Source organism: Astatotilapia calliptera, chromosome 2 (assembly GCF_900246225.1).
Source record: "Astatotilapia calliptera chromosome 2, fAstCal1.2, whole genome shotgun sequence".
In the NCBI taxonomy this organism is placed as follows: domain Eukaryota; kingdom Metazoa; phylum Chordata; class Actinopteri; order Cichliformes; family Cichlidae; genus Astatotilapia; species Astatotilapia calliptera.
In genome coordinates this window covers 4,654,722-4,680,155 of record NC_039303.1, presented here as the reverse complement: position 1 = coordinate 4,680,155, position 25,434 = coordinate 4,654,722, and the positions used below count along the sequence as shown (strand labels likewise).

The window sequence follows — 25,434 nt, the reverse complement described above, 5'->3', positions numbered from 1 at the left end:
AGAGACAAAAGAGGAATAACTGAAGGGAAGGAGAGAGGGAGGGAGGTAGAGATGGTGAGACAGGGGAGGAGGATGATGTAACCATGTAACTCACACCTCCAGTCCCTGCTCTACACCGGGGATGACTCTCATGAAGGGGATTATCTCCCACACACACCTGCTTTCACACAGGAGACCTTGAATCAAGCCTGGTTACAAACTAAAGAGTAAGTTGAAAATGCTTGGTCGAGCCTAGCTAGCACACATAAAAGGAGCCAATTCATCCTAAGAAATGGAGAGACATTGTAAAAGCAGCGTAACAGAGAAGTACATGAACGATAATGAGCGGAGAAAGGTGGAAGGCAGGTGTTGTTTTTATGGTGTGTTTGTGCTCACCTTTGGAGCACAACAAGGCGGGAATAGGTCTGACAAAGATGAATATAAAGATGGATTTTAGCTTGTTTATCGCACAATCGGAGTCAGTTGAATTTCTGCTTGGGTGACAACAAGAGTACGCTGATGCTTGTTGCTGTTGCGAGGATAATAAAAGGTTTGTTTTTTAGTTCACACTTCTTCGTTTCAGGGTTTCTGCTTGGAATATGAAAGAAAAATATTCTGGATTCTCTACTGAGATGGCTTGTGACATTTTTGGTGCAGCTTAGCTTGGCTTGGCTGGACTGTCTGATAGTGTGTTTTGATTCCTTAGCCCACATTTTTCTTTGGATACACACCAGCTTGAAAATATATTATTGCTCTAATCAACCACAATCCTGTGGCACTAAAATGCTGCTCTGTTGTGACTCATAGCTTTTAGACAGACAGCGACACTGCAGTACCAATATTACAAACATAAAAAGTGTGCACACTGTCCCATCGGAATAATAATATCTGTGATGCACAGTGCCTTGCGTACTGGGGCCACAGTTGATATTTCTGCAGATTAAATGAGGCTTGTAGGCTTGAAGTTAATTTGACTGCTGAACCTCAGACCTTTTCCTCTTGAGCTCTTTTCTTGTTACATAATTGTTCTGTTTCATGTCTCAATAAGACCTCAGATCCCTTTGTACATCCCCTGTGCCCGAAGTGGACATAAGTTAAGGCTTCAGCAACAGATGTTTTATAATGCATTTGTTAGGCAGCTTGTGAGAAGACTTAGTATGTGGGTAGTTGTTTCTGTTATTACTTTTCTGCTCCCTGCTGCGTTGCTGTATGACCCTTTAATTGCACCAGGTGTCATTTCTGTTTAATGCAGAGCTGCAACGATTCATGGAGTAATTCATATAATTCTCTTACAAAAAATTCTCGATACAAATTCCTTTCTTTGACTGCTTTTGTGCCGTTGTCACCGTAGGAACGTGAGCGCTTTGCGACTTAAAGCAGACCTGCAGTACCAACAGATTTAGGAGCAGAATAAAAAGTTTAACAACATTAAGCCCACACAGTTTTAAACAAAAACCCTGATGACACAACAGCAGCAGCAGTGATGATGATGCTGGCACAGTTTAACGTGTAGTGCGGACGCTGTTTACACACCGCGAAAAGAAAAGAGGAGGAGCCATTACCGAGACTTGCATCCAAAACAGCAGCGCTGTTCCTGTGATCACCATTTAAACCTTTACTGGAAAAATGCTGGCAGAGTCCAACAAACGCTGACATGAGGAAAATTGAACTCTGAAGCTGCTCCATCCACCACTGTTTGTTTTAAGACAGCAAAAAAATCTTCACTAACGTATATTAAAATGTGCAGATGAACTGTTGACTATCAAAATCGTCACTACTCGATCCGTACCGGAAACCCGATCGGTACCCCGCATGCGCGAAAGGTGTCTACTTCCGGTCGTAGCATTTTACGATAGTTATGGGTCAGAGTATCTGTTAAGATGTTAAGAATAATAAGTATATCTTAAAATGTTTGCAATAATGAAGCATTTCAGAACAATGTAGACAAAAACGAAAAATAAAAAGATAGTTACGGATCGGGACCTGCTGACCGAGCGAATGAACCCTATTGTAAACTGAATTGGCGTCATTACAAACGTGTGTTAAATTTGATTTAGTGATAGTCAAGTGTGTTTATGCTTGTCTGTGTGGAGAGGATTGACTGGAATAGTGATGATGATGATGATGTCCGCTATCACTGTCAGTTGTCAGTAAACACTTAATCCGGCTGATGAATCTTCACGTGACACATTGCTAAGTCAATATTATTAAGTCTGTAATTAGGCGCCATTCTTCGTATTTTACGGCGCTGTTGTTCAATCGGGGGACGCTCTCTGTGGAGGAGAAAAGCATGAATTTGTTTGTATACGGAGGTGTCCATTGTTTAAATGTCCCGGGCAGTCGAAAAGGAGGCAGAGCTGTTGAGAAATGCTAGGAGCTAACTGGGCGCTAACCGTATCATTCAAATATATTGAATGTCGCAATCCGGTTGTTCAGTCTGACGTCACTAGCCGTGTCTGGGCCTAAACTCCGCTGCAGGTCCATATATCAAACGATCACTATGGCATTACTGAGAGTTGAAAAACTGTCTAAAGTCTTCCATCTTTAATAAAATGATCAGCGTTCTGCTCTACCAGGTGTAATGAAGACAGAAAACTAAACAGCAGGGACGTTTGTAGGGTTACTGAAGTTTGGCTAGCTGGTATATAATGATGTGCTACGTGACCGCTACAGCTATGTTAGCATAATATAAACAAGCTAACTTTTTTTCCACTCGATAAAAGTCAACGTGAGTGTTCTCGGTGGTCAGGAACAAATGTAATCGCATGGCAGGATGCTGTAAAAGGACCAAACTTCAGCCAGGAGAACAACTGAGATAATCCACCCACAATACGAGGTTAGTCATTCATATACTGCTGCATGGGCTGGGCTGCAGTTACAGCCTAAGGTTTTAAAAACTGAGCTTAAATAAATGATTATTGGTAATAAAAGCTGAGGGAGGTCAACAGTGATCACTGACTGTTTTAGGAGCTTTTTGAGATCAAATAGAAGAAAATACAAAACATTAAACATGTTAACAACACAAAAGCCATATTAAACGCAGACTACTTTTTTTTCTTTTTTTCTTTTTTTTAAATATTAAACTTTATTAAGAAACAATATACAGAACATGTATACAATCAGAACAAAATTAACATATGCCAGGGGGTGTAATACAAAGAATTACAAACATTCAAATAATTTGTAATTACTACAAATAGTAATAGTTTTCATAGCCTTTTTGTTAAGTGATCCACTAATCAATTTTATGTAACATAAAACATCATTATAGTAATGTTTAAAATTAGGTTTTTTGTTACTGTATTTGCATTTGTGAAAATAAAATTTAGCTAAGATAACTAACAAGTTTATTATAAAGTAAACATCTTCTTTTTTTGCCTTTGAAAGAAACAAAATACAACATTTTCCCATTTCACAGTAAAGTCTTTATAGAGATGTCCAGCAATGAATCTACTGAAGTTTTTCCAAAATGTTCTAGCGTATGAACAGATCCAGAAGAGGTGTTGCACAGTCTCAGGATGGCTTCCACAAAATCCACAGTTCACATTTATGTCCCTTTTGAACTTTGTCATGTAATGATTAGCAGGATAAAATTTATGCAGCATTTTAAATGAGACTTCCTTCACTTTATTCGTTACCAGATACTTGTTAGGAATTGTCCATACTCTTTTCCAGTTAATGTCACTGACAAAGAAATTCCAATAAGAGACCACATGTGGGATATAAACGCAGACTACTTTAGGCCCGGAAGTAGGATTCGTCGTGTCATCACTGAACAACTGGATGTTGACAAAGAGAGGAAGTGACGTAAGATTTGCGCATGCGGGGTACCGATCGGGTTTCCAGTACGGATCGGGTAGTGACACCAACAGTTTCCAACAATGGCGGCAGCTAGTTAGTTTTAATATTACTCTTATTCTTCTTTCTGGGTCACAAAATAAACGTTTAACATATTTTCAGGCGAGAATGTAGCTGTGTAAACCTCAAACTTTTGCACAGTTTATCAAGACACCACATATTTTCAAAAGCGCTCTGTCGTTTTCGGAGACGTCTGTTACCCACTAGCTCGTATTTTATTTTGTATTTTATTTGTTCCTGAGTAAATCGGTTTGGCTGAGATTAAAGTTAGTTTTTGCACAGCTGAATAAACTTCAAGCAGACAGCTGATTATCAGAAGTGTGAGATGCTGGAGAATTTACTCCGGTGTCCCGTTATATTTTAGATAGCAAGGAGTTTATTAAACTTCACCGAAACAATCTGCAAATTTCATTAAAATTTAATAAACTATCATCTTGTCTTTATTTTTAGTTAGCACAGACCTGAAACACTTAAAGCTGTAAGCTAATGATCGTTATATAAGAGCAGATGCTGCTGGTGCAATAAGCTGTACGTTTTACGTCCAATGGATGATGATCTGATTAGTCGACTAATCGCAAAAATAATCGGTGACTAGTCGATTATCAAAATAATCGTTTGTGGCAGCCCTAGCTGAAAGCAGCCGTCCTGTTTTACATTGGAGCAATACCTGTAGCAAACAGGGGTGAGTCTAAAGGGGGGTGTTGGGTGTACTAGACCATGTATTATCACAAGTATTTCTTATCTGATTACTCGATTAATTGATGCATTAATCAATAGATTATCCATCAATGGCTGCACCTCCCTGAACCTGTTTCTTCCTGTTAAAAAGGGAGTTTCTCCTTCCCACTGTCGCCAAAGTGCTTGCTCATAGGGGGTCATATGATTGTTGGGTTTTTCTCTGTATGTATTATTGTAGGGTCTACCTTACAATATAAAGCTCTTTGTGGTGACTGTTGTTGTGATTTAGTGCTGTATAAGTAAAATGGAATGGAAGAGATTACTCTATTACTAAAATAATCAATAGCTGCATTGTAGTGCAGCTGCAATGTGTATACATGCAGTTGAGTGAATGAAAGGTTATAATTTTAAAACCTAGGAAAATCTAGGATTATGTGTTCCATGCATGAAAGACTTGTCTGTCTACTTAATTACTGTCTTAATGAAAGCACAGGTGTGGTCAGAACTGTGAACAGTAACTCCAACTGGGTGGATGTAGTAAATTCATAAATATCAAGGTGTTCAGCAGCAGTGAACAGCCTGCTTAGGATGGAGGACACACACTTGCTTGGACCTCTGACACGAGTGATAAATTATTGAGTGGTAGCCTATTTAAGTTTGAATGTGGAGTTATTTAAGGAGGATCTGTTGGCCTAGTTGGACAGTAGAGGAGATGTATAATAGCTGTGGAGAGATATATAGTATGAACACACAAAGATCTACGGATTTTTCAATAACGTCTTATGAATACACAGCTACATTCTTGATTTATTTACTTTGACTAAGATCTAGATCACACTGCCCACTCACTGCAGGAACATTAGGCCAGAGGGCTGTTCTCCAGTGGTACTGCTGGAAGTAAACAGTGCAGTCTTGCAAGCAAGAATGAGCAATAAAGCACTGAGAGGAGATTCAGTTGAACAGTTTGGACCTTTACACTTCCAGCACCTTAAAAAAAGTCCACTTCACAGTTCAGCTTCCACTCTGCAGTAGATAAATCTGAAAATGAGAAAGAACTGCTTCTCGTCTTTGTTCTCTTTAGTCTCATACCGCTCTGAACGTACAAATGACCCCTTGGAAACCGCAAATGTAGGCCACAGTTTGAGATCGGTAATGCCCATCCCAATCAGTTGTTCTGTGATTGTTCTGTGTTCTTGGCCCACAGACAGTTTGACAGCCAAGCTAGTGATGTCAGTGCAGCTTGTTCCTTGTTCTCCATCCTGAAACTCTGGATTAGACTGCTAAATAAGGGCCAATGTCGTGACCTTTTGTTCTAGAGTGTTCTCTCCCATCGTTTCACCCACTCGACCACACACACACCACACAGAGGCGCACTTGTCTATCATCACTGGGACTTGATGTCTAAAAGCACTGCATCTTCTGTTTTTAAACATTAATTTGATAAGTTAGCCCGATTAAAGATTTCCACAGCCCTAAATGGGGGTGGGGCGGGGGGTTATAACTGTTTAACCAACCCAATGAATGACCAAGCAAGGTCATCTTGACAGGGGGATTTAACCTCTCTTATCCTCTAATATTGTTACAACCCCTCAAATGCTTTCTGATAACTTACTCAGCACATTGTTGACCATATTCATAACTCCATTTATACCATTTGAATGAACACATCTAGCCCAGGGGGAAGTTATACAATCAAGATTCATTGTTCATGATGTCAACCGCTAATGTGGATACACAGGGGCTTTTGTATTTAAAGCTTATCCACACCAATTTTTCCATGTCACTGACCAGCAGCCTGGATAGAATATGCTTCTGTTAAATCTTTAATCCCAGTTCATGTTCATTGAATTCAATATTAATTTTTCGTGCAGAGAATTTTTCACGAGTTTTGCATAATTTTAATGTTTAACCCGTCTTTCTGTGATTTCCTGCTGTGTGTGTTTGTATCTGTTTGTGGCAATCACATAATCTGAAATTATTTTACACTCAAAATATTCTGATTTGGATTATAACATCAGGAAGGTGTTTACTAAATGACAGTTTCTATATTTATTGTTTCAGCTCTCTGGTTGATAATTATGTGTATGTCCGGGTCAGCGGAGAACGTTTTAATGAAAAGCAGCTGAAAGAAGCAAGCCTGGAAAGTTGGGTTCTTATATATAAATGTCTAAGATAAGAGATGAATTTTCTGCATTCATATATAAACATCCAAAACTGGAGTTTTAATAAATCAAAACAATATTTCCCGATGGTAGCATGGTTTCCATCCATTCTCTTCCACGTATCCAATTCAGGGTCGCTTCTAGAAAAGTCCAAGTATGATTGTGATGTGATGTAAAGGCAGAAATGAACAGAGTCCTCTCTTAACATCACCATGAGCTGAGCTGCTGCTTATTTTTCCAGCTCCTGTGAAACATTAGCATCACTTGTATTTTTTATGTGTTAATAGCAAAGGATGGTCAGGAGATTAATAATTGTCTGTCAGGCTTCCATATAATTTAATCAGTATTTCACACACCTACACGTAAAGATAAGCTGAGCTACGGGGTGATAATTAACTGCATGCTGGGATAAAGGATATTTTCACTTCTCAATTGAAGCTCTGTCATAAAAACTGAGACTGAAGCTGTTTAAAAGTACGTTCTGCACTTGGTCTCACTTAGACACACACACGCTCTCTTACTTCAGGGAATCTTGTGAGTCATCCTCCTAGGTCTGCACATGTGACGATGCAAGAATTTCCCAACAGCCAATCAGGGCTTTTTTTAACAGAGGTGTTTCCATAGTGACAGTACAGTGACAGCAGCAGATGCTGAGAAGACCAAAGGAGAGAGGCACAGGAAAGGGCAAACAGGGTGATGTTGTTTCCTCATGACAGTGAATCTGATTTAACCTTTTAGTCCACGTTCCTTTCTGGGTTTTTGTAGTTGAGGTCAAACTTGTGTCTAATGCAATGTGAGCATAAGGTGTAGCCTGAAGACATAGCTGATGATTTTACACAGGAAAAAATATCTGTTTATAAAAGTCATGTTTTACTAAATCAACAAAAGAAATCCTTGAGCTGGAGCATAAAGTACAGCTTGTTCACATGCTGTCACCTACCAGAATGATGATGAGTTATTTCTGTCAACATATTTATTCCCCCTCCCACCTTCTCTCCTACATCCATCTCCTTCCCGTCTCCCTTTCTTTCTTTTTACTGGCAGATTCATTATCACTCTTCTTCTTTCCCTTCGGCTCGCTCGCTTGACCTTTTCCTCATCGTATTCACACCTTCTTACATGATCTTAGCCTTAAAACCGGAGCTGCGGCAAAAGAAACTCAATAGTTTGTTGTCGAGTTTAGGTTGCACTAGAAACACGCAGCATCAGCTCGTCTTTTTCCATCACCCTGTTTCCTTCTCTGTAAAAGCTTTGAATATGTGGCTCGTGCAGGCCAATCAAAGGATTTTCCTGCACCTACAATAGGACATGTGCTCTCTGTGAGTCAAAGGAAAAACAAGACGGTGATTTTTCCTTCTGGTGTGTGTGTTGCGTGTTCAGTTTTTCACAGAGTTTGTGTGATATGGTTGAGTTAACATCCAGAAACCTCCGCAATTAAATAAAATGTCTTCTGGTGGTTATTTTTCTATATTAATAATCAATTTTTGACCCATTTCTGTGACCTTTCTATATTTGCAGAGTACACAGACCCACACGTATCATACATGTCAACTATGTGCTCAGTGTGTTTACAGCTGTGGATGCAGTCTGACATTTAAAAAAGGTTGAGTATCTGCCATTTAGAAGAAAAATGCATTCACTTGTTAATTTTTAATTTATTTTATATCAAACAGCAAAGCTCCACGTGCTGCATACCTTGTGGTCTGGTTTCTCCTTATTACAGTCTTGGAATGTGACTATCATGCATCGGGACATTGCTACGTCAACGAGAAAATGATACATCCTCAAGCCCGAATTTAAACCCTCGTTCCCGTCCTTCTCCCTCCTTCTCGTTTCTCTTGTCCACTCATCGCCCCCTCCATCTGTCCGTCAAAGAAATGTTTTTTCCCTCCCTCCTGAAGACTACATCTGTGCTGTCAATGTGTTACTCATTAGCGTCGTCTATATTTGGATATCTAATTGAACAAACGGTAACATCTTGGTTCTGCCTTGCAAACACAGAGTATACACAGCTTTATATGAAATGATTTTATCTCTGCAATCACTGGAAGTCCCTGAAAAATAAAAATATAGGATATGTTCACATGCTATTCTTATAACTGTAAACCTAACAGTGAAGTTGGCCGTCTTCATTGGACTCCATCGTGAGGCTGGTTAATGTCAGCGTGTATATTTCCACTCAGCATGAGATACAGATAAATAAAGTTTCACGTTACTACCCGAAATCTTTATTGCAAAATAAACATGCATCGCATTACCCTTTAAGAAACCGCTTTGATAAACATTTCTGGATTATGCTACACCCGCAGTACAGGTGGTTACCTGTGCTGTAACCTTTGTTGTTCCGTAATGTAATCCTGTTTTTAAATCTAATTGTTTTAGTGCTTGTAGTGCTCCTCATTTACATCCTTTTATATTTCTGTCTGCAGATCACAGAGCTGTTGGATGATGAGAAGTGTGAGGCAGAATGTGAAGAGCTGCCTCAGGACGGGGAGGACGGCCCTGCCTCAGATTCACCGCAACGCACGCACACCGATGACAACCCCGCAGTCAGGTGCGGTCACACATCTCTGTCTTTGTTATTAGATCACATGATGTGTCAGAGTCATATTAGGCAGAGGATATGACATGTGATAAAGGGCATGACATGTCTTGGATTAAAAACCAAGACGTTCCAGTTCTGTGTTATTTTTCGACAGCCCTTCAGGCCAACTAGCAATGTGGTCATTTTATCAGCTGCTCGTCTCAGTCTGATTAAGAGAGATTTTGTTTGGTCTGTAATGGACTCTCAGTGTAGGAACAATAGCTCATTCACTCATCGAGTTATTTCATTTTATGATGCCCTAGAAACAGTGATTTTTAAAAAGACAAATATTTTAATCCCAAGGCGCACCAAAAGACAAGCCAAACTTTCAAGGCACACCTGCATGCCTACATGTGGAAAATAGCTTCTTTCATGTGAAATATCAGTTCCTCTTTTATTTATATATTAGCAGAAATGGGCATCTTTTACAGCACATTTGTAGCATCTGGATCGTAACGCCTACAGATTAGTTACTTCTAGTTTGCTCCACACAAGAAAGCAGTCTGTTTTATGTTCTCAGTCAGACCCTTTTGATGTGTACTAATATAGACAATTTAGTGTTTTTGCAGTTGCAATGTATTTAGGTCAGTGTATGCTTCTGAAGTTAACTGGATGACATCTTGTTTGTGCTGTGGTCCCATTTTAGCCCACTGTGAACATATTTAACTGTGTTATAGTATAAAAGGTCAGCAATGACAGCAGGGATCAAGTTGGAGTATGAGTGTGTGTATCTTTGGTATTAGCAGTTAATTTTTTGTTTGTGGTTCAATACAAAATGTTTTCCGTGACTGTGTTTATATTTATGTGAGCTTTATTAGAGGAAGATTTAAGGTTGCAGCTATTGTACCACAGTGCACAGACTGCCAGTGAAAACAAAGGGGGGATTACATGCAGTAAATTCTTTAAATTAAACAATGCACATCAGATGGTTTTGATCCTGAAGTCACATGGGATTGATTTTAGTTGGTATTAAATCTCGGTTAGCCGTGGCTAGCCTGCAGCCATCATCCCTTTGACCTCGACTAACCTCTTGTCTGGTCTGGGGGGGATTACTGTGGTATTTGTAGACCATGGAGCATCCAGGGTACTCCGCAGAGCCATTTCAATAATGCACAGATTTAGAGATTGTTTTTTTTTTCTTTTTTTTTTTAATTCCTAGTCCTATTTAGTCCTCTCGAGTCTGGTTATGTGAAAAAAAAAATATTTTTGTGTTTTCAGAGTTGACATTTTCATAGGCTTGTTAAATTAAATGCATAAATGTTTAGAATTTGAGCATTAAGGATGGTACTGGTTATGATTGGATGGGTTTGTTTTTTGTTTTCTACGATTATAACCACCACGTTTTTGGAAGCAAGCTGGAAACACTTACAGTCGAGTCTATTAATTTAACCCACGTGCTTGATCCAGAGCCAGTCCTGACCTCTCTGGGGCCTTAGCAAAGTTCTGCCAAAGGATCTTCCTGACAGATCCATGAGCCATTTTAACTATTTATCATTGCCACATAATTACACCAGTGATCCCACTACAAACCTAACTCCCTAAACCATTTAAGGATAAGCACTGCTAGGTAGAACACAACGAGATGTGGACGATAAACAGTGTCGTTTCTATAGAACTACATGAAGTTTTAACATCAGATTTGGAGACTTGTCTAATTTTCTGTTAAAATACACAGAAATGTTTTTGTTGAAAATCAGGTTGGGTTGTTTTTTTGTCCTCAAACCTTTTTTTGAGTTGAGCTTGCTGTTCCATATATGTATATGCCATATGCTTTGACAAGGCTCCAAAAAGGTAAGTTCCCATCTAGTGATTCAGCGTTAACGGTGGCTCAGTTGTTTGTCTAGACTTGACAGACAGGGAAGGCTGTCCTCTGTGGCTGTTGCTGTGCCCTCTTAATAGACTCTGACAGCCAACACACACACACACACCTTAGATTCCAACAGCCTCTACTCATTTCAGATCTATATATATATTCCCTGGAATTTCTCTTCTGATCTCTCTTCTTACCCCATCACTACTTCCCTCCCTCTCTGCCCTTGCTTATGTTCTCTCTCCATGTGTGGAAAGTATTTTTCATGGGATCACTGAAATACCCTGGCAGCATGAGAAGCATCACCCTTAGAAAGCACGTCTATGGCTAAAGGCGGGAGGAGAACGATGGATTAATGGAGGGAATGGAGATTCAGGCAGCTAAAAGCGCCACAGTGAGATAAGAACTGGAAAATGTCCCTACTTGTGAACGATTTATTGATTTTCAATCTAAGTGATAATGCAATACTAGACCTCAGGAGGAAAAATGTCAGCCTGACAGTAGATTTTAAAAAGATTAGCAAACGTTTGTCTTCAATTTTACCTTTGAAGACAAGTTGGCCTCAATTTTTTTACTTTTTAGAGCGTCGTACCAGTCTAGCGTGACTGACCTGTGTAGCTCTTCGTGAAGCAGATTACATCTGTGTACATAAAAATCACGCGTGAGATTATTTTGTGTGACTGTGGAAATGATTCGTATATCTCACTGGGACACCATACCAGGCTGGAGAGCCTTGTTCTGTCCATTTGTGCCAACAATTTTCATGTGCACGCACACATATATGTCTGACCTCGTCCCTTCTGGGTCACCTACACTGGCTTTGACCAAACTGTCAATGGTCACAACAATTTGGATATTAATAATCATGAAACTGATCTGTGTTGGTCTGGTCCTAGTTTTGGGCAATGTGCAAAGGAACTGTTTATATGTTTGGGAAACCTGCAGTGAGCTGAGACTGAAGAAGTCACTTGGATGAGTGATGAACTGTTTCTCCAACTGAAAACCCATCGTTCAGATGAACAGAATCAGCTTTTGGGGATTTCCTTACCTGGATGATTGAGCATGCATCGAGACAAACAGTCACTTACTTTTTTACCTGTGTGAATTGGATGTTGAAAGCTTGGTTGTGTATTCTGTATCGTTTTATGCCATATTGCACTGGTCCAAAATGATCTCCAAACTGACCGCTGGAGTCCTTATCAGGTGTAATTCATAGCCACTGTTTTGGATTAACAGGCACAAATTGTACCACAGTCCCCTTACAATTCTTCCCTCGAGTTTGCACAGTGTAAAAGGGCCTTTAAACTCTCTGCACATGAGGAACAGAAAGAGACAGAAACCATGGTTAGTTTTATATCCTCATCCAGAGCTGAAAGCTTGTGATAGCACGATCTATCACAAATGCTGAAAGAATCACATCATGTATAAAAAGGAGAGAAAATGTCCCAATTCAAACCACCCTGTCTTGTTTTTCAAAAGCGAAAAAAATAATTGCGGATTTTTGTGTTCAAATCCAACACATAATTAGCTCTGCTTCCCAGGGCTTTGCTGCTTCCTGGTACAAATTGATAAGGTAAACCTGTTCTGGGCTGTCTCTGCTCTGCAGTCTGCTTCCAGAAATTTTATAAATAACAACCCTTCAGTAAGTATTGACATGTGTTGATGCTGTTCTCCGTTAGGTTTTCCTTACTTGCACCCTGCCCATGCTTAAGGTAACCATTACTCGAATATGTTGGCTATAAGATCTCTGCGTGACCTGTACATGGACTGTATATGGATAGGTCATGTTTGCTTTATTTTCAAAAGCTGACACCAAAAGAAAAAAGGTAGATATGCACACAGACCAAGTTGTTTTTAGATTCTTTTCTTTCTTTAGCATTTTTAAATTGTGATGTATGTTTCTATAGCAAAAGGAGTGTAATGCACACAGGAAGTGAGGGATCAGTACATAATCAAAACATTTAAAAGGATACACAGAACTAGTCAACACTGTCATAGTGTGTTTTCTTCAGCACGAGAGGATTACTCTAACAAAGAGGTCTGGAACATGGAGGGGGCTGGATCAGCAGGTCAAGGCAGTGGGAAAGTAATAGGAGACATAAAAAAATGTACAACGCAATCAAATAGAGCTAAACAAAACTGTCATTGCAGTTAATTTAATGACAGAAAGCTGTTGCACAGCTGTTGTCAGCTCCACTCTCCATGCATCTATATCACTGTGACACTCATGGAACAGAGATTAGAGTGAGCTGGAAACGATAACACAAGCCTTCAGCTTGAAACACCTAAAGGAGAAAACACACAGCCACAGCAGCACTGCAACATGGCATATGATGTGCATCAAGTGACACGAACAACGGCCAAGTGTGACTCGGACCACGTTAAATAACCTGTCTGTGAGGGACAACAAAATCCCATGTGCATCCCCCATTTGAACTTTGATTTCTTAGTTGTAGAGCCAGTCTGCAGAGCCACACCTTACCAAGTTTATAAGTGTAGGTGAAGGGTTATTGCAGTTGTGTGAAATGTCACGCACATCATTGTGTGACTAGTCACAGCAGGGTTTCTAATTATACATAGAAAACATTAGAAGCTGCTGTTTTGACACATGCCATTCAGCAGCAGTGTGTTTCTGGCTTTAATTATATGTTTCTATATCACTGCATTAAGTTGATGGGACTGGTTTCTTATGGCTTGGTGAATTGTTGTCAGTACAACCCAGTGAACCCATTAATAATGTTCAAACAGGTCTCCTGGTCCTTTCGCCCTTTGTTTCTAGACTGTGGCCTTGGCAGTAGCTTCGGGCACAGTGTGTAAAATGATATACCAGCTGACCCAGATTGTACCGCTCATTGACGTGCTATCAGTGCTCATCCACAGTTCGGGGACAGCTGTTCTATCTTTCCAAAGAGTGCTCACGTTTCTAAATCACAATAGATAAAACAGTTATTCTGATTGGCTCTGAAGCCTCTTTGTCAACATGCTGCCCCTGTTGTGTCTGTATCTTATAAATAGAAGATAAAGTTTTAGTTTAGGCGTCACCAAAGTCAGCGGTAATACCAGGCAGGCTGAAAGTCAAAGTAGTGTTAATGATTCATGAAGAACGCTTCATAACATTTACACATTCTCCTCGTCTGTTTCTTCCCTTGAGAGATTCCTGGAACGTTGTGTGTAGACAGGTGTATCCCACATGGAAATAACAGAATCTAAAGTTGGGTCCTTTAGGAAGTTTGGAACTAGCAGGATTTGTACACCACTGAGCGGATTTGGTGTATTGCACATTTCTTATCTATGATGGTCATGAAAAAGTTTTTTAAATTTTTGTAGTCTGTCAATAATCTGCAAGTCCATGGTCTTCAAATTGACGGCGGTTAGAGTTATATATAATAATACCCAGTCGTCAAGTTTAAAGTGAAGTTTTTAAAGAATTTATCCAAACTGTAATCATTGAAGTTGTGCTAACTAATTGAAGGATCAGTTGAATCATAAGCACAGAACACAAAGTGTCAATACAGATCTAATATGTCGAAACTTCCTTTTAAAAAATCATACAGAAAACAAAAATTTGGATCAAACTTCTCCTAGTTGCTGTATGTGAGGGTTAAATTTTGCTTGTGCAACTGTAAAATCATCAACTTTTAACTTTCACTGTTCTTTATGGAAACTTCCAGAAGCTTCACCTTACAGTTTGTCCAGAACAGAAGAACAGAGGCACACTGTCTGATATAAACACACTGTGTTCATAGTCACACTGAAGCTCCCAAATGGAAAATGCTTATTTTTTAAGTGTAGTTACTTTTGTAGGTACGTTTTGCTTAAACAGACAAAATCAGTATTTGGTTTTCTTTTTTGTAAAATATGTACCTAGTCTTGTATTTAGTATTTAGTATTGCCTTTTACCCAGCAGCTGTTTGCTCAGGATGATTCATGATTTTTGTCTTTCTGCTGAGGTCATGCTTAGTGAGCGCTGTGCCTCTAAATCTCAGGGGCTATAATGGTTTTAGTCTATTGTTTTCCTTCTCCGCTCTTACTACGAGACTCGAAAGTTCTCTAAAACTTCAATATACATCTTTTAAAAAAGCTTAATAACTTAATATATACAACCATGGTAATTATAGATAACAAAAATATTAACAAAATAAGGAAAAAACACATTTTAGTTAACTGAACTAAAAAATAGACTAAAAGAAAGAAAACTAAAACCGATAAAGCCATCCAGGAAAATTCTTAGATTTTTGACTTTGTCAGTTTAGTTTGGCTGATCGGCGAGTGGATATTTTTGTCTTTATTACTTCTCTTTTGAGGGAACCCACAGAAGTTTCTTTAGGATTTCTGATCGAAGCGGTTCCCATTCAGTTTTACTTGCTTTGTCTGAGTCATGATTATCAGGGATATTTGTAGGCAATGAATCAGCACACTGATAGGAGTCTTCACCTTTAGTCCATTTGTGTCATACTTGTTCTCTCTTTTGTTCCTTTTTAACTCTTCCTTCTTTGACTGGTATAAATATTTTGGCCTCTTTGTTCCTTCACACCCTTTTTCTTTCGTACACTGTTTCTGTGCCTTTTTAGTCTGTATTTTCTAAATGTTTTAATTCTTCTCTTTTGGAAAAAGCTCATACAGGGTGTTTTAAAAGACACAGGCATCTGTTAGTTTGTGTGCATCTTGTCTGTGCGTGCGCGCCATTACACAGCCCACGGGGCTGACTGTAAACTGCTGAGTTCATACTCGGCACTGAGTGGACAAAAAAAATCAACCCTCTTCCCAGTTTCTGCCGTAAGATTGGCCCACATAGCTTTCCCTCCCTCTTCCCTCTTTACAATTGGGTCTCAAATTCAGCCCCTCCCATCCCATTGGTCCTCCTGGGGTTGTTGCCTGGTTACATCAGAAGCTCATATATTTGAGCAGAGCTCTGGATATTTACTGCAGCACTTGCAGAGTGCAGAGTGAGGCAACCTCACTCACTCACACACACACACATCCACACTTGTTCATAAATTCAAGACACACACCGTTTTAGAGGACGCTACAGCATGCACCCTGCTGACACCGTGGCTCTGTTGCTAGACCTGCTTGTACTGACGCTGACACCTCAAAGTGCTCAATTGGGATAACCTCTGAATACAAGGTTGATCTACAGACCTGCCAGGTACTCGAAGAAGGAAGGAAAAACTGAGGGTTCAGGAAGAACAAGCTTAACAGCTGGATACTGCTGCTACAGGAGATGTGTCAATTGGTTAACAGGCAAAAAGAAGAGAAACACAGAGATCGTGCAGAGTTTGGCTAAAAGTCAAGCTCGCTTCTCACACTGGACTTCAATAACCTACAGGTTGGCTTGCTGAGTACAGTGGAAAGACGAGAAAGAAGATACTCAACAGAGAAACTGACAGAAACTGAACCGCCTACCGGCTTGATCCAGTGGCATAAAAACCCCAAAGCTAAACAAAAAGAGTAGATCACAGTGAGAGGAAACACAGCTGGGAAAATGAGAATGGCCTGTGACATTCTGCTGCAGAGGTAAACATCAGGGGTTATGTAACTCCTGTAGTCTGACTGGAATGAAAGATTTCATGGATGAATAGATGGATGAAGGAGAAAGCAAATATGTGGTTGGATGATTGATGAAGTGAATAAAGAGAAGAGGTGGGGAAAAGTGGATCGTTGTGGATTGTTTGAGGGAAAATGACTGTAAGAAGCAGCAGGAAGAATAGTTGAAGTTTTGATTTAGGTATGAATTGGTGGAAATGTTAGGAATTTAAAACATCATTGTACATGGAAAACTGGAGGGGAAGGAAGATAGTTTGTGCTTGTTGCTCAGTCTTTATTTACCAGAGAGAAGAAAGAGGAGCTGTATAGGAGTCCAGAGGAAGTATATACTTGACAGCAGATTTTTTTAAGTTATGTAATCTGAATATAAATGACACAAGAGTGCATGATGACAGTGTGTCAGCACTTTTTGCACCATAGAAGGAAAGAAAAGGCAAGTTAGTAGGGAGTAATTAGGCGTGTGGAAGTTTATCGACAGAAATTTTGCTAACTGATTAAAGTAAAACAAGTCTTGATGTGCCAAATGCCAAACCCCTGTTTCCTTCTGCTCAGATGTAAGGATTTTGATGCCGTTCAGCTAATGATTAGCAATTAGAAGATGTGACCTTGAGCTTTTTCTTTTTAATGCTGTTACCTCACATTTTACAAGCAAATCTATTTAGCAAGAAAATAATCATTGATTCATTTTTGGCTTTTTCTGACATGGAAAAGAATGTGAATTAAACCATCAATATGGAAAAATATATATAATGCATAGTTGGATGTAAAATAATCAAAACAGTGAGGGTATCTGTAAATGTGCAAGCTCTTAACAATGTTGCATCAGTTCCTCGTGACTGGTGAATGGTGGAATGAGGAGGATTTGTTGGGCCAACTTAACCAAAATCAAATCAGTATTCTCTGATGGCCAAACTGCTGCGGGACAATTAAGAGAAAATGAATGAATCTGAGCTGCGCAAAGCAAATGATGGAAGGAAACAAATGAGCATCATGGAGGCAGTGAAACAAACAGATGTTACATCTTTGACCTGGTCTGTGTTTAGGTTGCGATCTGAATACAAACATCTGTGACGGATTTTTGGCGCTTCCACGAAGGACTATAAATGTTTACAGTTTCAGACGCAGCCAGGAGAGCTGTTTATGAGATGTAAGATGATGCTTATGAAGAAGAGTGGGCAAGTGAGTGTGTGTTTCAGGTTGTGCTAAGGAAGGAAAGGCTTATGCAGGCAAGGTGTATTTATGTCCGAAGTGGGTAACGAGCTTAAGCAGTGAGCTATGTTTTGTTGAACATGCTGGTTTATATATATATATATAAATATATATGTATGTGTGTGTGTGTGCGGGGGCTGCTGCAGTCACTATTACCTCCCAGCCAGAGCAGAGCCGAGTCAGGTTTGCTGACAACAGCACATCTTTAAAATCATATCTCACCTCTAACTTACCTTACGCGCGCACACACTCGTATATTCTTGCCTTTGCATCAGAAGAACCATTGAAAATAATAAAAGTGGGTAATTGATTAGTTATTTTATTCTTTAGTGTCATCACTGATAATACAAAGTCCCTCTGCTCTACTTTGCAGTAACCCACAATCTTTTAGCTGTTTAGTCACCAGTCAGCTGACTTGATGGCGCTAATACACAGCACAGTGGTTCACCTCTGCAGTTCATGCTCTTATCTGTGCAAAACTGATACCGGTGTCCTAAATTTGTGATACACACAGGGTACTGTAATGTTTTAGATTTCAGATAATTGCACAAACTCAAAATAGAGTCGAGTAAATACTGCACATTTCATCCACATTTCTCAATGATTTTATCTCCTAATACCTGAAGGTCACGCCCCGTGCTGCAAGTATAAAATGTGTGATTGCGAGATAATATTAAATCTTACAAGTTTTTCTCCATTACTGAAAGCCAATAGGAGATATTTTTTAAAACAGCTTTGTTGAATAATGATTGAATTACCTCAGCAGCACGCACAGCAGCAAATGGAAGGATAGCTTTCAACACAGATGGAAATAACAGTCGTGTTTAGACCGTGGCAGTGCTGACTGAGATAATCCTTTGGTGGTAAATCAGCAGTAAATATGTTATGAATGTATAAATATTGCTCTTCACAAATGGAAACCCATGTAATCCAACTGGAGAAAAATGGCCAAACGTACATGATAGTTTTATATTTATATTGATTTATTGATATTGATTTATATCAAGTTAAGAGCTGAGTTGTGATGATTACTATAACCAAGACTACAAAGTTTACACAAGAGTGCTAATTGTGGTGGTGTGTAAGTTGGACTGTGTCCACTGACCCTGCTGCGGGAGAGATGTTTCTAGCAGAGGGATCCAGGGAGGAGGCAGCAGATTAACCTGATGCGATCTGAGTGATTCTGGCAAGCATCCCTTTTACTCTGACGCGCTCGTCTCTGCACCTTTAAGACGTAGATAATAATGCAGTTAGTAAAATCAAAAAAATCAGTCATAATCTGTTTGAATAATACAAAGTTTAGTGGTCATCATATATGTAGAGACTAAATGTAAGTTGAACTATTTATACTTTGGTCACTAACAAAGGGTTTAGAGTATTAATGCCAACAAATAGCCGTAAAAGGTGTGGTTCCTTAAAATGTTATTAAGGGCTTATCTGTGTCTGCCGTCGAGGCTTTAGGAACTGCTCTAATCCAACTACTTGAAGCAAAGCTGTGTGTGTGTGTGTGTGTGTGTGTGTGTGTGTGTGTGTGTGTGTGTGTGTGTGTGTGTTCTGGTTGACTCATTGTTAGGTCTCTGCAATACGAGCGCCTTCCTTTTTGTCTGTCCTGCCTTCACACTCACTCATGATCAAGGCTACATTCTCAGGAAGGGAATGTCGGATGTTTGCTGCCTTCATAGTCAGTAAGATGGAAAAAAAAAAGAAGCAAAGCGGAAGAGAAAGGAGAGCTCAAGAGATGCAGTAATGAAACTAAAAAGGCTTTTTGGGGTTGAGTGAGCATGAATGAAAAGAAACAATAGAGTGATAAACAGAAGCAGATTTGATTTAAAACATAGCTAATGGAAGACAAACACCCCAGAGAAAGAAAAGAGAGGGAAAGTAGCAAGAAGGAGAAGAATAAAGAGAGGGCATTATGGTTTCCTATCTGCCATTAATAATTCAGTCATTATCGATCAACCTGAGCACTTCTTGTAGCGTTAAAAGTGTGTGTGTGTGTGTGTGTGTGTGTGTGTGTGTGTGTGTGTGTGTGTGTGTGTGTGTGTGTGTGTGTGTGTGTGTGTGTGTGTGTGTGTGTGTGTGTGTGAGAGAGACAGACCCAGAACACACATACACATGAAAGGCTTGCATAACGTCAGCTGTTGTTTTTCTAATGAGTCGAGTTTGCCCCCTTGACTGACACACACACACACACACACACACACACACACACACACACACACACACACACAGCAGAAGGTCGTTCGCATTAAGTCCAAGAGCACCGACACGTCTTAGGTAGGTGTGTGTGTGTGTGTGTGTGTGTGTGTGTGTGTGTATTATATAAATCCTGGCGTGCCTGTCAGTGGGTGTGTTTGTGAATCAAGTGATGAGACACATCACAGCCAACTTCTTGTTTCATGCCGTGTACACATGCACACGCACACACTTCCCTGCTTATGGAAGAACAAGTATGACATTACATACACAACTGTCTATCTGATCAGCAGGGTCAAGCAGAGCTCTGTAGCCTAAATAACAATCTGCCCACTCAGAGTGGCGCCACTGACTAAAACTGTGCGCGTGATACATTTGCTGAAATTGTCATTTCAGGGCATCTCAGACATCACTGTGCTAATTTTTACATGTTTTTCATTGATTTCACCTCTACTACCTCAGTGCTCGATCCCTGCTCTGTCTCACTAATGCACGTATAGAATACACAGACATACTCATTGTTAACAGCATTGCTAACATTCTTCTTCCCTGTTTTGACTCTTGCGGCTCGACACCCGCCTCCTCCAAGGTCAGTGCGGGACAGGAGTCGAGGAGTGCGTGATGTTCTAACCTTGTTGTGCTTTTCCTCTCTCTGGCTCTACAGCTCCCACCTCTCCCCTATATCCATCCTGCCTGCTGACTCCGCTGAGTAAGTCTCCACATATTCACACACACTCTCAATGGCATACTTAGACATAAACTCACGCTAACATACGCATTATATCACAACAACTTATCATAAACATCATAAGCTGTAATAAAATATGTACTCAATAATTCTTAATATTATATCCCGCAAAGGCATTTCATGTTAGAATATAATATTAATGAAACTGCAAATAATCAATAAGAGAAAGACCGAGCCATATTATATGTTAAGCGTGATGAGGCAGTCAAATAGCGTTTTCTCAAGAGGCGAATAAAATAATAGAAATCGAGATTGATGTGCAGCCGCTGCTGAGACAAGTGAGTTTTAAAAACTGTACAAGGTTTAGAGGAAGAGACGAGCAGGAAGGAGGAGAGCCGGCCTTGTGTTTTGATTAGGAAGCTAAAGTAAAGCGTTTTGCATGGCGTGGCACTTTGACGGTCTCAAGGACACGAACTGCAATCACATGACAGTCAGGCCGTCTCTTCGACGCTGCTCAGCATGGACGCAGAATACAATTATTTCTCTTTGTACAGCGCTTTAATGTGGGTTTACTTATTAGACTTAAACAATGAGGAATTAAACATAAAAGCTGGAATTCACTACCAGCAGTCAAAGGAGTTTAAATTGTCACATGTTCAGCTGCCCACCAATTTGACAGAAAATAGTAAAGATGGTTTTAAAAGAAGAAGAAACACATGATGATGGAGATGGGGAGACAGTTTTTTGCTGTGCAGATTTTAAAAAAGCAGTTTAATCTATTTTCATAACGCACATGCCAATAAAAAAAGTTTCCCTTAAATTTAAAAAGAGGGACCCTGCAGGTCCCACCGAGTTTCCCTGTTGGGAGGTAAAAATTTGGACGCTGTGTGAGTGTAAGTGCTTCTTTCTGTGTCTATGTAAGTAGGAAAGAGTGCAAGTGCATCATCTTTTACTGCTTATGTGTTTATTTCTGGAAGTGGCTGTTTGTGTGTGATGTGCAGTGTAGTTATTATTGTAGAGCTTCCTGGAGGTGGAGGCGAAGTTTGAGTGTATGTGTTCATATATTGACACCTACATTTCATTTATCTCAGCTCAGTAGCTTTATGAGTTTCTGCCTTAAATGGACATAGCAGAAAATCCCCTACAGCTATTTTTCCAGCATCAGGTACTCGATGTGTTAAATTCATGCGTATCTACAGTACCTGGGACAACTTGGTGTCACTGTCTGGACATTTACTTTGAGGATCAGCTTAAGGAGCAGAAGTTATATGATAGAAAAATAGAGGAAAAGTTGGAATAACACGTGATGAAAGCAGATGAAGTGAGTGAACAGTTGGTATGGGGGAGTTGGGTCTTTTCCCATTCAACTTAGGCTCTGCTGCCGTCTAAGCTGGAACAGTGACAAAACTCACAGACTGCATGAAGCCAGAGTAAATGAGGGAGGAATACATTATGATCAAACAAACATGGTCCAGTAATTGAAGCCAGATAGATGGAATCTCAGTAGAGCCGGTGGATCAGGCGTTGCATGTCGGTGCAGAAAAGGTCAGCGTGTGACTGCCGATGTTACCTTTTATAGGCTCTAACATCCCCTCTTTTTTTTCTCCCTGACTCCATATTAATCCTTTTAGACCAGGGCCGCACCATTGGCTTAATAAGGACTTGTTAAATAGCTCAGAAGGGGGAAAAAAGAGTGAATATTATTCACTCTTAAACTTCAATAAATGTCTCTTATATGTACCTAATTACTATATAAAGATGAACATATAAATGCCATTTATCTGTTAATTGATCAGCAGAGGTTCCAGACACAGAGGTAGTGCTAAAAACAAACATCTTAATTAAATCTGGAAAAACAGCCCTCTAACCTCGTCAGTATAACTGAACTAAGGATGTCATGTTGATGTCAACAGTTTTAGGCATTATGTGAGCGTTTTTAAAGCATGTATACTAATCACTAAAAAAAACATGTTTAACTGAAGGATTAAAAAAATAGTGATGGTAGTGCTGTAATGTTGGGTAGTTGTTACTCTGCAAATCAGTTTTTATCTTTTTAGGTTTTTGATACATCGTGTCCTACTGCAGTTCAGAAATAAATACATACACAAGCCTAAATAGTGCGCATGATTCTGGCAGGTGGACGACAGATGGAACTTATCGGTCTCCAGCTTTGACTATTTGCAACATGGTTGAAGTATTTTCGTTTTGGTTATCAAAACAGTTGTTGACGTCACAGACTTTTTCTCTGCTCGATAGAAGTCAGAGAAACATGCCCAGCATCTTGGGTGTTTGGATTATTGCTGTGGCTCGTTTTATGTGGATACTTCAGGTGGATAATGTTATTTTCAGGTTATCTATTTTTGTTTTTCTGTGGAGTTGTTGCACTGAATGAACAGGAAAAAAACATGGTCACTGGATCTCATGCAAATTAGTTATGTAAACCTTGGAAACTCTGCTTATTCCCTTTTAAAAGTAGTCTGAACTCTTTGGACAGTGGTTAGTGTTAAACATCATTTTAACTTGTATTTCTGCTTTGTTTCCCAGTATTATTCAGCGGACCATCAGGGCTGCAGTGGAGCAGCACTTCTTTGATCTGAAAAACTCCATCGACCAAGACCTCAGCAGGTACGACAGCCAGGGGTGAGAGTGCAACACAGGCAGACCTGAAACCACAAAGTTTCTATGCACGCATGAATTAAATGTCTGTTGCACTTTGTAGTTGCACCTGTTGGTACAAACATGATTGCTCAGTGTTTTAAAGTGGCATCAGATGACTCTAAAGAAGCATTTCCAAGATAGCAAATCTCATGTACAAAGGCACAAAGCCAGCCAGATGGTTCACGTTACAGATAAACACATTTAGAGGTTACTTTAGCATTATGCTACTTTGCATAGCATTCCCCTGGATACAAGTTATGAATTTATATTTAAATAAGGGTACTTTCATTGCTTTATTAATCTTTCCATTGTGATATGTTAGGGAGAGTCCCAGTGAGCCTGCAGACCAGGGCTGTGATGGAGACGAGGAGCAACAAACTGACCCTGAAGACAGTGCCTGCGACACAGAAGGGGGAACCCCACTCACACAGCCTGAGCAGCACATCCAACAAAATCAGCGAGAAGCGCAGGTCAGTGGGGGGACGTCATGACGTGATAACCAGAAAGGGAATCTTTGTTTTAGTTGCGCGCGCTGCCTGTTACTGTAACATTGGCCGAACAGCAGCTCCCCTGTGTTCAAACAGAAAGTGACATCAGATGATAAGACACAAAAGAAAATCGTAGCAAGCTGCTGTGTGGGCTCAGAGCATGCTTCCCATAGCTAACCTCCTTCCCATCTCAGTGTGTCGCTTCATTCCAAGGCGAAATGTGTTTGATATTATCAGCACAGGCCCATCTTTGTTCTGCTCTGATCGCTACAATAGCTGGAAATTTACTGGGAAAGCGAGAAACAAGAGGGTTGTTTAACAAATGCAAACACGCAGACACATTTAGTCATAACTAAATGTTAATAAGGTCATTTTGTACTTGGAAAAAGTGCTGAGTAGCTTCTTTCTCAAGGTTTGGCGAACACATTTGCCACTTTTTATACCTATCATATGCCAGGATGCTATATTAAAAAACAAGGAGCTACTTTCAAGGGCTTTGGAAATTCTTGACCTTGCTTTCTTCACATTTTGGTAAGAATAGATACGAACTGATAAAATTATTATCCAGATGATGATGCTTTGAGATGCATTATCTGTTTAACACATTCTGAAGAGTAGTAATGTTTCTCTTTATTTTCAATATCTAGTTTTAGGCAGACATACACGGCACATATTCTTTGTATTCCTGTGCACATCACATACATTTTTATTGAAGCTGTCTCATTGGAAATCAAAACCCTGTTACTAGTGCCCCCCATTCAGCCTTACTGGCTTTTATCCCAAGAACCATGTTAGCTTCCAGATGGAGGGGTGAGGAGGAGACAACATGGTAGGCAGGGAGATGAGAGCCACGGCTGGAGGAGAAGCTGTCACAGAAACAATAATCTTGATCCAAGTCCTTAGATAGATCAGCCAAGAGCCAAAGAATGACAGCTGCTCCACTGTACTACATCATCACAGACATGCATGTATTTACACTGGTTTTATGTTTAAAAAGTTGTATAGTTGTGCCATGTGCTATTAACAATGAGTTCAATATGTGTATGTCCACATAACATACACGCTGTGAAATGTCTTCTCATTTATGATGAGGACTTTTGTGTTCCTACAGAGTCGTCTGTATAGGTTCTCAGTCATTCAGGTGATGCTAGTCTTAGAAACTTGAGGGGGGGAAACAGAAGGTATCTGGACGTCTTTAAGCTTGTGAAGACATTTCATTCTCATCCAAAACTCCCAAACTCTCTTTCAACGATGCCAATGTTCACATTCTGGACTGAAAAGACAGATGGCTTGAAAGAGGAGTAAATGAAAAAGATCTATGAACAGAAATGGTAGCTTTTTCTTCCTTTTCCTGTAGCGCCTACTCAGCTTGACTTGACTCTACTTGGTTTCAGTCATTTTCCATTACAATTGATTACCAACTTATGTGCATGAGGTTGTTATAGCAACGTCCTGTGACATCTTCTGTATCTGACACAAAAATGCATGTCGCTCTCATGACTCATCGAGTGATGCCACTGACTAGCCAATCGGTGGCATGCGGTCTGTTAATGTCACGTTTTCGCCTCAGACTGCTC

At 39.9% G+C, this 25,434-nt stretch overlaps 1 protein-coding gene across 7 annotated transcripts in view; it reads left to right on the top strand.

Moving 5' to 3' along the window:
- fam13b (family with sequence similarity 13 member B) overlaps positions 1-25,434 on the top strand; it is a 70,222-nt gene that overhangs the window by 32,092 nt on the left and 12,696 nt on the right. For 4 of the 7 annotated variants that reach the window (XM_026182309.1, XM_026182301.1, XM_026182326.1 and 1 more), the window contains exons 7-10: positions 9,107-9,231; positions 20,688-20,732; positions 23,256-23,351; positions 23,692-23,839. In XM_026182309.1, coding sequence (XP_026038094.1) covers positions 9,107-9,231; positions 20,688-20,732; positions 23,256-23,351; positions 23,692-23,839 — 414 coding nt within the window. The remainder of the gene's footprint in view (positions 1-9,106; positions 9,232-20,687; positions 20,733-23,255; positions 23,352-23,691; positions 23,840-25,434) is intronic. The other 3 variants (XM_026182340.1, XM_026182317.1, XM_026182321.1) reach the window with 2 other exon arrangements.